We start from the raw sequence: 12,816 nt of genomic DNA on the forward strand, positions 1-12,816 counted from the left end.
ACTGTTACAACTCTTCCTCAAGTAAATTAACCCATCTGTTACATATATATATATTTTATTATAAGTTATCTCAGCATGTTTGCTCGACCCAACACTGCACTATTCTCTCATCGAGCCTTGTACGTGTTAGTCTTTGCTTACATTGTGTTTCTTGTTGTAAATTAATGTTGTACTTTTTGTGCATTGAGAGTATCGTTTTAATGAAGTCAAATTCCTTAAGTGTGAAAGCATACGCGGCCAATAAAGCTGATTCTGATTCTTCTGATTCTGATGCTGCATTCAGGACACATTGGAAATATAGGAAAGAAAAGTCTGTCAAAATGTTTTTAGAAGTCAAAATGTTAAAGAAAACTCTGCTCATTCCTCAACAGCAAATCTTTTTTAGTGAGGAGAGCTGAAAGAACAGAGAGTGAGTGACGGACGCTCTTCAGCTCTAAACACCAACACATGAACAAAGTGACTGAGTTTGACTCTCCATCAGCTTCTTACGACACCCTGCAATGAAGACGAGAAGAAAACATTTTGTTCATGTGTTTATTCAGGATGTCAAACTTCAGTTTGTTCACACATCAAATAAGTAAAGTGTGTTCAATGTCTCTTGTTCAATCATTTCATGAACACATTCACTTCATACACACAGTTTGTTTGATCTCCACTCACAGAAAACTATGATTTATCTCCTTATTGATTTAATCAGGAGGATTACATTTTTAAAACACCTCAGAGGACATTTTTTACTTTACTTTGAATATGAACAACAACATTTATTCTGACTAACTCATTTCTTTAAGTGTGATTTTATAGATTTTCTACAAATGTACAAAGTGGTGAGAAGAGAAAATCAACATTAAAGAAAAGTTTGCTGCTCTCTCTCTTCAGACTCATGAATCAGAACAGAAACAACAGCATATAAATGTATGAATACAAATAATCAAACATGGAGAGCGGAGAGAAGTTGATATTTTCACGCAGAGAAATGTCAGTTCAGGTGAACAAAAGTCATCCTGAGCAGTGAAAGAGTCCACGGCTAAACAGACACAGGAAGGAGTGTCACTTAAAGACACTCAAACATTGACAGAACAGACGAGAAGAGGTCAAAGTACCGCCCATAAAGTTTGATTGACAGGTGACGATGATCAGATCTCAGCAACGAGCGTGAGTAAAAATCAAGTTGAAGATTTAAAACACAGCAAGTTAAACATCTGTCTCGTTAATGACTTCTGTCTATTTCAGTTTACACAACTCAGCAGAGACTCCAACATAAACAAACCTGAGTCCAGTATGAAGAGGCTGAGTGAATGTGGTCTGGACTCTGTGGAGGAGAGTCATGGTTTCAGAGATGCTGTAGAAGGACAGAATACCTGCTCTGTGATCCAGGTACACTCCTACTCTGGAGGACCGAGGACCTGAGACAGGAGTGCAGACATTGTTGTAACAAAAGTCATAACTGTTGTTGTAACAATCTAACCTCCAAGATTTATCATTACATCCAAACCAGCATTCATGTGAGCTCCCTGCTCTGCTGATATTCTTGTATGTGACTGCTACACAAACTCCATATCCTCTCCTCTCCACCTCCCAGTAACAACGACCCATCAGACTCTCTTTACTCAGGACCTGACACCATCCAGTGAATCTGTCTGGGTGACTAGAATAAGACTGTTGTTCTGTCATTACTGTCACTTTTCTGTTCTCATCAGATAATAACAGCTGTGTGTTTGCTGTGTTTGGATCCAGTGTGATGTCACATGAATATTTTAAGAACTCAGCTCTGGTCTTGGGCTCTGGTTCTGGTTCTGGTTCTGACAGTAAAACATCCACTTCAGTCACTGTCTGTGAGATGTTTGTCCATTTCTCTCTCAGGACGTCCTGTAGTTTATCTCTTACTTCTGACACAGCCGCTGTCACATCCTCAAAGTACCTCAGAGGACGGATCTTGATGCTGGATGAGTGTGTAGATTCACTGAGTGGTGACAGTGAGGGGTAGTCGTGTAGAAACTGGTTGTGATCTTCTGTGTGTGAGAGCTTCTCCAGTTCAGCGTCTTTCCTCTTCAGCTCAGTGATCTCCTGCTCCAGCTTCTCCTGAAGCTCTCTGACTCGACTCACTTCAGTTTGCTGCTTGGATCTGACCTGCTGCTTCACATCAGAGCGTCTTTTCTCCATGAGACGGATCAGCTCAGTGAACATCTTCTCACTGTTCCCCACTGTTTTATCAGCGGAGCCGTTGATATCCTCCACCTCCTGTTGGAGCAGCTTCACATCTTTCTCTCTGTCCTGGATTCTCTGCCTGATGTTTTGCTGACTCACCTCGAGCTCTCTCTGCCTCTCGCTCCTTTCTGCTGCAGCTGAGACTGTGTCATGACCTTTGTGTTCGTCCATTAAACAGAGGAGACAGATAGACTGCTGATCAGTCCGACAAAATACTTTCATCTCCTCATTATGACGAGAGCAGACGTTCTCCTGGAGCTTCTTGGACGGCTCCACCAGCTTGTGTTTCTTTAATGGAGCTGCTTCAAAATGAGGCTGAAGATGTTTCTCACAGTAAGAAGCCAGACATTGCAGACAGAACTTACAGGCTTTCAGTTTTCTCCCGGTGCAGACATCACAGGCCACATCTTCAGATCCAGCATAGCAGTGATCAGCAGGAGCAGCTTGGAGTCCAGTCTTCTTCAGCTCCTCCACTAAATCTGCTAACATGGTGTTTTTTCCGAGGACAGGCCTCGGTGTGAAGTCCTGCCTACACTGAGGGCAGCTGTAGATTGTCTTCTCATCCTCTTTATCCCAGTGGCTAAAGGGGAGGAAACAAGGAAATATAGAGTCAGAGTGGAGCTGGCTGTGTTTGAGAGCAGGAAGAAGAGGGAGGGGTTAACAAGCTCTGCTTCGTTCCAGGAAGAGGAGCGGTGAGAGAGAGAGAGAGACTTGTTTACAACAGAGAACATTTCTCTTTTAAAAACACTTCTCATTTCAGATTTTACAAGATGAACTCTTCTTTGAATCGGAGGGTTTGGAGAAGGCTTTCTGCCCCCAGTACTGCATGTTGTTTGTACAGCAGCTTAGAGGTTGCTCTGTTGTGAAAGTGCAATGCAGGCTTCATGAAAGTCATTCATTAAACTCATAAATGTCTGTGTTGCATGCTGGGAAACGTATTTGTAATGCTTACTGTGCAGGCGTCACTTTGCTGCCACCGGTGTTTTCTGAAGCAGCTTGTGATGACGATGAGCCCTCTCTGTGCAGATAAATGCAATTCTTCCTCTTGTCTTCAAATATTCTGCTTGTATGTATGCAACACTGAAGCCTGCTCCCCGCCTCCACACTCTGTCACGATCAGAGCATGCAGGGCGGGGCTGACCACGGACAGACTGGCATTCTTCTCATGCTCACATTGATTAGAAGCTTCTCACACAAACAGCAAAAGCGAGTCGTAAGTAGTTAGTGAATTAAATTTTATTAGAATCAAGAATAGAAAACAGCAGCCAGCAGCAACTAAGTGACTCATAGGCTGTTTCTGTGACAGCCGGCGCTTACTGAAAGAACTGGTTTAATCCTGCATTCACACCAAAGCTGGAAAAACAACTTCCAAACTCAGGAAAACAAACGGTCACAGGAGCATTTAAACAGTTTCATCGTCAGAAGTCATTAATTTGATCTTTGCTGAATAAAAACTCTTCTTGTGTTAACTCATCAGACAAACGATTGTGACCTCACAGACATTTATGTAACAGAAGAATTCAGCGAGATTATCCCTTTTAAGTATCTAAGATTGAAGGTGAGGGCATTCAGCAGCCGGACTCCGACATCCTCTCAGGCCGAGCTGATTGACAGGTGCTGGGCGGGGTGAAGACGTCGGGGTCGCTGATGCCCAGCTGCAGGTTGAAGAAGCGGGTGGAGGTGGTGACGCTGCTGTTCCTGACGTAGGTCTCCTGCACGGGGTAGCAGTCCTTCAGGGTGTAAACGCCCACCCAGGTCTCATCTGGTGGAGAGACGAGAAACAGGTCACAGCAGCTCTAAGAGGAACTGGAGGTTCATATCCAGCAGAAGTTGTTTCTTAAATCTGATGAAGCTTCATTTTTATTGTGAAGCAGCTTCAGGAAGAACGTACACAAACACTGGATTCAAGCAGCACGGACACTTTGTGTTTTAAAGTTCCCACAGAATCTAAAAGATGTTTAAAGGCTTTATATGTGATTTTTTGATCCAGCAGATGTCGCCCTTGAGCACCAGCATGAAACCAAAACAACTCGCGCTGCATTGTTGTGTTAGCATGCTAATGCTAGTGATCTTTATTATGCTGGTATCTTCACACTGCATGTAAGTTTACCTGAAATGAGCGTGATCTAGAAACACAGTTAAGCAGTGAGTACAGTATGTTATTCTTCTTTTCTATAGTCCCTCAATTAAACAACTTTTATATGCGAGGGGAGGAGTCAGCCGGCCGTCCAGGCGATGTAAACAAAGTGAAGATAGGACTCTGAAAACTCTGAAAACATCACAGACAGTGGGACTCGGGTGTTACACCCATTGTAGACAGTCATGACTCACAGAGTTATTTTCAGGGCAGATACTTGATTTATTTTATATTTAAGTGTGAATAATCACATAGAAAGACTTTAACTGTTTTTAACACAGATGTCCTCCATTAAACGCAAGGTGTTGAAAAACTGAGCAGATATGGAAGTGCAAAAGATCGTAGTCTGTTCTGACGACCCCTGACTGTGTCAGTGCTCCTCCTGTTGTCTTGTACCTCTCCCCACTCAGGTTGTCTTCAGGTAGAAAGGGGCGGAGCCAGTTCATTTGATGTCATGCACCTGGGCAGACTGGGCCTTGGTATATAAGCTGGTTTCTTAGTCTCTCTCTCTCTCTCTCTTGTCAACACTCACTTTGGTTGGTGGTCTTTGTTTAGCCACAACACCACACATTCACCATTGCCATCACCACTGATGGCCTGGATTGTGACAATGTGTTTACCACAGATAAACCTACTTTATGTCATTTGGAAGGTTTGATTTTGGTGTCAGGCTGGCTGCACCCTAAGCCGTCATTTCAGGAGGACTGATCTGGATATTCTCTCGACCTGGATGTTCACATATGCACCTCACAGTGGGAGACTATCCCTGTCACTGGCAGTTAATACTGACTTATTTCTTTGATTATGACTTTCTGTCTGTGCATGTCCTTTCTGGTGTTGTGTTTAAAATATTTTAAAAACCAGGTTTACGTTGGCGTGCCAGGCTTCCTGTCCGACCACTCCTGGACCTCCACGTTGTCCCCGGGGCCTCCGATGATGTACTGGTCCTCGAAGGTGGAGTTGGCTGGGATGTCGAAGGGATCCCAGGCCTCGGTCAGAGCGATCTTTGAGCAGTCCTTCGTCTTCTGGTCGATCTGGAACATCACCAGGCTCTGGTACAAAAAGATGTACTCGAAGAACCTGGAGCCGAGGAAGAGAAAAATGAAGGAGTGACATCTTTGAATGTCTTCTTCTGGCCAAAACAAACAGAACAAAACCTAAAAAGTATTTAATCATACATGAAAATCAGGAAATCCTCGCATTTCAGAAGCTGAAATCTGAAACATCTGGAATGTTTTATAATTAATTAAAATGTATGGCTTCATTTCTTTCAACTAATTGATTGATGGGCTTATGTTGCAGCTCTAAATCATACCTTCTTGTTCCCATGTTGAGAGCTTTAACCACGCCTGCCTTTTATTTACATTTATTAGCTATATTTAAAATATAAAAATAACCGCTCCATGATGACTCTATATTTCACTCTTTATCATTTTCTGAGCTTATATTTCTACTTTTATCAATCTACATCTGTCTTTTCTGTTGATATCACGATGGTTATTGTTATTTTCTCTCATATATGTCGGTAGGTTTGCCGCTCACTCATCCATCGCTCTGAGTGAAGAGAGGAACTTCTTATACGCGACTCTCTAATCCCTAAATCCCTGAGTGAATGAAAGTTTTTTGTGTTTACTTTTATCACAGTTTAATTTTGTGAAAATGTATTTATTTCCCTGAAAACTCGACTTTTAAATTATTTAATATATTATTTTGTAATGCCTAAAATAAGCTGGTTCAGTCTCCAAGTGAGGCCTCTATTAACACTAAAATCTTACTAAGAAGGCTGATAACATCAAAGTATCTCAATACACTTATTGTAAACCATTGTCACCTGAAAAGTCCAGATAAACATCTTATTTAAAGATATATAACTAAAAATAAATAAAGGTCTGAACTGCTTGTAAAAAGTGAAAATAATATGTTTATGCAAATTTGACTTGATGACACCTTTTACATGAAGGTAGATATGTTGCAAAATAGGAGAGCTTGTAGAATGTGATGTGAGAAGTTGAAGAAAAAAAAGTGAACATGTAAAAATGTTTACTGGTATAAAAAATCCACTACTTTTCTGTCGTGAATCTGCGCTGCTTGAGTTTTTAAACACATTTTGCGAGATGTCTGTAGAAAAACAAATTTGTACTTGTAGAAAGGCCTCCTCCCCCTCCCTCCTCCCCCCTCCCCCTCCACCCTCCCCCTCCCCCTCCCTCCTCCCCCCTCCCCTCGCTGTGTGTCTGCATGTGGGGGGAATTGGCCAATCAGAAGTAAATTTTCCCATTCAAATCCTCCATTGATTTTTCACAGAATTATTTTATCAAGAGATTGGTGACTGAAACCAAGACGACCAGCCACCTCAATACTCCTGACTATAGTACATTTAATTCGGCGCCAAAACGGCATCGAAAAAACTGAGAAAAAGGCAAAGATACAAGACTGTGTACATAATTTTTGTCCTACTATTGTTGACTACCTATCCCACAATCCCTTGCGAATTATTTTGTTTCTTCTTAAAAGTAACTTGAGTCGTTATAGTGTTTATACTTGAAGTGCTGTTACATAAAACTTTAAGTTCATGAGTCATAAATGATTTCATATTGTCATCATTTCATGAATTTGATAAATAAATAAATAATAATTCATGTATGTTAAGCTAAAAGGTTAAAAACACTGTTAAAATCTTTCTGTTTCTATGTGGAACTAAAGTTCCTTGTTTTGCTTCCGCTACGACGGAATTAAGGGACGGACATGCACACATTACCTGCCTTGAATTTGTGTATTTCTACAAGTACAAATTTGTTTTTCTACAGACATCTCGCAAAATGTGTTGCAAAACTCAAGCAGCGCAGATTCACGACAGAAAAGTAGTGGATTTTTTATACCAGTAAACATTTTTACATGTTCACTTTTTTTTCCTTCAACTTCTCACATCACATTCTACAAGCTCTCCTATTTTGCAACATATCTACCTTCATATTTCTAACATTACAACAAGTTAAATTTGCTTGCTGAACCAGCAATATTTTTGCAGATTAAAAGCAATCCAGGTTTTATTTTGTATCTTGAAGAGGTTTTTCTGGACCTGTCAGGTGATTGTGTCTTTTAATGTATTGTTGACTAGAAATGACATAAATACACTTGGTAACATGGAGAAGAATGGCAGCAGAATCCAGGGACAGATGTACATAAATGAAGACCAGAGGGAATTAGTGAATAACTTTAAGTAGTTTGACCTCTTCTCACTCTCTTCTGCACAAACTGAGTTCAGGTGCTTAAGTGGATCTTTACATCTCTGGTTAACAGGATGAAGGCGCCCTCTTGTGGTGATTTCTACTCTCTGCAGGAAAGCATCTGTGTTATTATCCTCCCTTGATATCAATCACACCGCTCAATGTAAATACTGTTACAACTCTTCCTCAAGTAAATTAACCCATCTGTTACATATATATATATTTTATTATAAGTTATCTCAGCATGTTTGCTCGACCCAACACTGCACTATTCTCTCATCGAGCCTTGTACGTGTTAGTCTTTGCTTACATTGTGTTTCTTGTTGTAAATTAATGTTGTCCTTTTTGTGCATTGAGAGTATCGTTTTAATGAAGTCAAATTCCTTAAGTGTGAAAGCATACGCGGCCAATAAAGCTGATTCTGATTCTTCTGATTCTGATGCTGCATTCAGGACACATTGGAAATATAGGAAAGAAAAGTTTGTCAGAATGTTTTTAGAAGTCAAAATGTTAAAGAAAACTCTGCTCATTCCTCAAAAGCAAATCTTTTTTAGTGAGGAGAGCTGAAAGAACAGAGAGTGAGTGACGGACGCTCTTCAGCTCTAAACACCAACACATGAACAAAGTGACTGAGTTTGACTCTCCATCAGCTTCTTACGACACCCTGCAATGAAGACGAGAAGAAAACATTTTGTTCATGTGTTTATTCAGGATGTCAAACTTCAGTTTGTTTACACATCAAATAAGTAAAGTGTGTTCAATGTCTCTTGTTCAATCATTTCATGAACACATTCACTTCATACACACAGTTTGTTTGATCTCCACTCACAGAAAACGATGATTTATCTCCTTATTGATTTAATCAGGAGGATTACATTTTTAAAACACCTCAGAGGACATTTTTTACTTTACTTTGAATATGAACAACAACATTTATTCTGACTAACTCATTTCTTTAAGTGTGATTTTATAGATTTTCTACAAATGTACAAAGTGGTGAGAAGAGAAAATCAACATTAAAGAAAAGTTTGCTGCTCTCTCTCTTCAGACTCATGAATCAGAACAGAAACAACAGCATATAAATGTATGAATACAAATAATCAAACATGGAGAGCGGAGAGAAGTTGATATTTTCACGCAGAGAAATGTCAGTTCAGGTGAACAAAAGTCATCCTGAGCAGTGAAAGAGTCCACGGCTAAACAGACACAGGAAGGAGTGTCACTTAAAGACACTCAAACATTGACAGAACAGACGAGAAGAGGTCAAAGTACCGCCCATAAAGTTTGATTGACAGGTGACCACGATAAGATCTCAGCAACGAGCATGAATAAAAATCAAGTTGAATATTTAAAACACAGCAAGTTAAACATCTGTCTCGTTAATGACTTCTGTCTATTTCAGTTTACACAACTCAGCAGAGTCTCCATAATAATCTAACCTGAGTCCAGCATGTAGAGGCTGAGTGAATGTGGTCTGGACTCTGTGGAGGAGAGTCATGGTTTCAGAGACACTGTAGAAGGACAGACTACCTGCTCTGTGATCCAGGTACACTCCTACTCTGGAGGACCGAGGACCTGAGACAGGAGTGCTGACATTGTTGTAACAAAAGTTATATCCATTGTGGTAACAATCTAACATCCAAGATTTGTCATTACGTCCAAACAGACATTCATATGAGCTCCCTGCTCTGCTGATATTCTTGTATGTGACTGCTACATAAACATATCCTCTCCTCTCCACTTCCCAGTAACAACGACCCATCAGACTCTCTTTACTCAGGACCTGACACCTACCAGTGAATCTGTCTGGGTGACTAGAATAAGACTGTTGTTCTCTCATAAATGTTACTTTTCTGTTCTCATCAGATAATAACAGCTGTGTGTGTGCTGTGTTTGGATCCAGTGTGATGTCACATGAATATTTTAAGAACTCAGCTCTGGTCTTGGGCTCTGGTTCTGGTTCTGACAATAAAACATCCACTTCAGTCACTGTCTGTGAGATGTTTGTCCATTTCTCTCTCAGGACGTCCTGTAGTTTATCTCTTACTTCTGACACAGCTGCTGTCACATCCTCAAAGAACCTCAGAGGACGGATCTTGATGCTGGATGAGTGTGTAGATTCACTGAGTGGTGACAGTGAGGGGTAGTCGTGTAGAAACTGGTTGTGATCTTCTGTGTGTGAGAGCTTCTCCAGTTCAGCGTCTTTCCTCTTCAGCTCAGTGATCTCCTGCTCCAGCTTCTCCTGAAGCTCTCTGACTCGACTCACTTCAGTTTGCTGCTGGGATCTGACCTGCTGCTTCACATCAGAGCGTCTTTTCTCCATGAGACGGATCAGCTCAGTGAAGATCTTCTCACTGTTCCCCACTGTTTTATCAGCTGAGCCATTGATAGCCTCCACCTCCTGTTGGAGCAGCTTCACATCTTTCTCTCTGTCCTGGATTCTCTGCTGGATGTTTTGTCGACTCACCTCGAGCTCTCTCTGCCTCTCGCTCCTTTCTACTGCAGCTGAGACTGTGTCATGACCTTTGTGTTCATCCACAGAGCAGAGATAACAGATAGACTGCTGATCAGTCCGACAGAACATCTTCATCACCTCATCATGACGAGAGCAGACGTTCTCCTGGAGCTTCTTGGAGGGCTCCACCAGCTTGTGTTTCTTTAAGGGAGGTACTTCATAATGAGGCTGAAGATGTTTCTCACAGTAAGAGGCCAGACACTGCAGACACGACATAAGAGCTTTACGTTTTCTCCTGGTGCAGACATCACAGGCCACATCTTCAGGTCCAGCATAGCAGTGATCAGCAGGAGCAGCTTGGAGTCCAGTCTTCTTCTTCTCCTCCACTAAATCTGCTAAAACTGTGTTTTTCCCGAGAACAGGCCTCTGTGTGAAGTCCTGCCTACACTGAGGGCAGCTGTAGATTCTCTTGTTGTCTTCTTCGTCCCAGTGTCTTTTAATGCACCTCATACAGTAACTATGTCCACAGGGAACAGTCACCGGATCCTTCAGGAGATCCAGACAGATCGAACAAGAAAGGGATTCCTGACCCAGCTGAACTCCTTTCTGCGCCATTTCTCCTCTTGGTGATGAATTCGTTTTTTTACAATCGTCCTTCACTCCTTAGAACTGTAACTAGTTGGACCTCTGATCTACACAACATGTGTTTGAGCAGTGAACGTCAGCTCTTTTTGGTCACATCCATCCTCACACTGTAGATCTGAAGGAGGGAACAAAGAAATATATGGTCAGTGTACAGCTGGCTGTGTTTGAGAGCAGGAAGAATGGAGGGGGGACATTATTCATCATCACACAGATCTTACTTTTATGATAAAGTCCTTGAAGCACTATGAATGTAATTTAAGATAAAATGTGTATTTTAGATGCATTGTTGCAACTCTGAACCCCAAAAGACCTGTTTGCAACCCTGCAGTTAATTTACAGTGACGACTGAATAAATATAAATAAAAAATTACTTTAATACAAGCTGATTTAGTTTAGTCACAGCTATCTGTTATCCTGGATTTTTATTCAGACAAACGGTGAATTTTAACTAACACGCGTGATACGGACTAAATGAAAGAATGAGGAAATGAAATGTCTTTTCTGGCTCTGAAAGGGGGAGGAGACGTTGAGAAACTCAGGGGCCGTTTCCGAATAGCCACAGTTCAGTAGGCAGTGCGTACTTTTCAATAGGGAGTTTCAGTATACTGAACTTTCGTGGTCATTCAGTATGCATCGTTTGGGTCCGCAGCAGTATACTGAACATTTCAGTATGGATACTGAACAAGCTCTGATCTGAAAACTAGGAAGGTCCCGGGCATCCACGACTACGGCTTTGCCTATTTTCTCTGGTCATCTGCTAAACGCAACATGTGCTACAAGAAATCTGTCATTCATGGGAACAGGAAAAGACACATCTGTCATAGACAATGAAATCTTAACAACTTGGCTTTGCTTAAGAAAGCCTCTTCTACCCACCCTTCATTTACTTTTGGCCTCTGGAACTGTCAATCTGCTGTGAATAAAACTGAATTCATCCAAGCACTTGCAAAAATGTCAGACATTCAGGCACTTGCCCTTACTGGATCCAGAAAATACAGTCACACCAGCTGCTCTTTCTGTTGACACAGTGTTCTCACACACACCCCTCTCTGTTGGACGTGGAGGTGGTACAGGTATCCTCATTTCTAATACCTGGAAATTCAATAAACTCTTACTAGCCTCACTAGCCTCATCTCTGAACAAGCTCTGCCACTCTACTGAAACTACACTACTGTCAGTAACAGAATCGCTACAAGCTGCGGGTCAGTCCTCAGTTCTACTACTGCTAGACCTGTCTGCTGCCTTTGACACAGTCAACCATCAAATCCTCCTATCCACGCTCTCTGAACTTGGCATCTCAGGATCTGCCCTCTGCTGGTTCGTGTCCTACCTCTCTGGGCGATCCTTTAGAGCACACATGTCAAACTCAAGGCCCGCAGGCCAAATCCGGCCCGCCGTGTAATTTTATTTGGCCCGCCAGATAATATCTAACGTCTATGAGAGTTAGCCCGCCGGTATGTCACACGCACCGCGAATACTTTAAGTCCCACAATGCACACGGCGTTGGTAGCCAGTGCAAGCTGCGTGAGAGCCCTTGCCTCTTTCCTCTCCTCCCCCCATCTGTCACTCTTCAGCAGCCTCATGCAGTTTAGTCACCTGAAGTTTAGCTAGCAGCCTGTCCCTCTCCCCCAATGATGGCCAAACAAAAGGTGGACTTTGAAAACAGGGGGTTTCAAGAGAGATGGGAGGCAGAATATATGTTTACGGATATAAAGGGCAAAGTTGTTTGTCTTGTGTGCGGAGCCAATGTGGCTGTAATGAAAGAATATAATTTAAGACGGCACTATAAAACAAGACACCAAGAGAAGTACAGACATCTGAACATGAAACAGAAGCTGCAGAAGGTAGAAGAGTTGAAAAGAAGTCTGGTGTCACAGCAGACTATGTTCGCAAAAGCCAAATCACAAAGTGAGGCAGCTGTAACGGCTAGTTATATTGTGGGAGCAGAGATTGCTAAATCAGCCCGGCCCTTTACCGAGGGAGAATTTGTCAAAAACTGCATGATAAAAGTTTGCGACGTCGTTTGCCCCGATAAAAGGCAAGCATTTTTAAATGTGAGCCTGAGCAGAAACACCGTTGCTGATCGTGTATGTAAGCTTGCCACCAATCTACAACAACAGCTGATGGGAAAGGGAAAAGATTTCATT

The 12,816-nt window shown here is 41.9% G+C and overlaps 1 protein-coding gene across 1 annotated transcript; it reads right to left on the reverse strand.

Moving 5' to 3' along the window:
- Positions 1-538: 538 nt before the first annotated feature.
- Positions 539-10,759, reverse strand: LOC109980420 (uncharacterized). The gene is made up of 5 exons (XM_065953371.1): positions 8,970-10,759; positions 5,226-5,425; positions 3,821-3,970; positions 3,290-3,393; positions 539-2,766 (listed from the first exon to the last, which is right to left on the reverse strand). The coding sequence occupies exons 1-5, from the start codon at positions 10,637-10,639 to the stop codon at positions 1,225-1,227; spliced, it is 3,666 nt and encodes a 1,221-aa protein (XP_065809443.1). The 5' UTR covers positions 10,640-10,759; the 3' UTR covers positions 539-1,224.
- Between the last annotated feature and the right edge of the window lie 2,057 nt (positions 10,760-12,816).

Source organism: Labrus bergylta, chromosome 4, assembly GCF_963930695.1.
Source record: "Labrus bergylta chromosome 4, fLabBer1.1, whole genome shotgun sequence".
Classification (NCBI taxonomy): domain Eukaryota; kingdom Metazoa; phylum Chordata; class Actinopteri; order Labriformes; family Labridae; genus Labrus; species Labrus bergylta.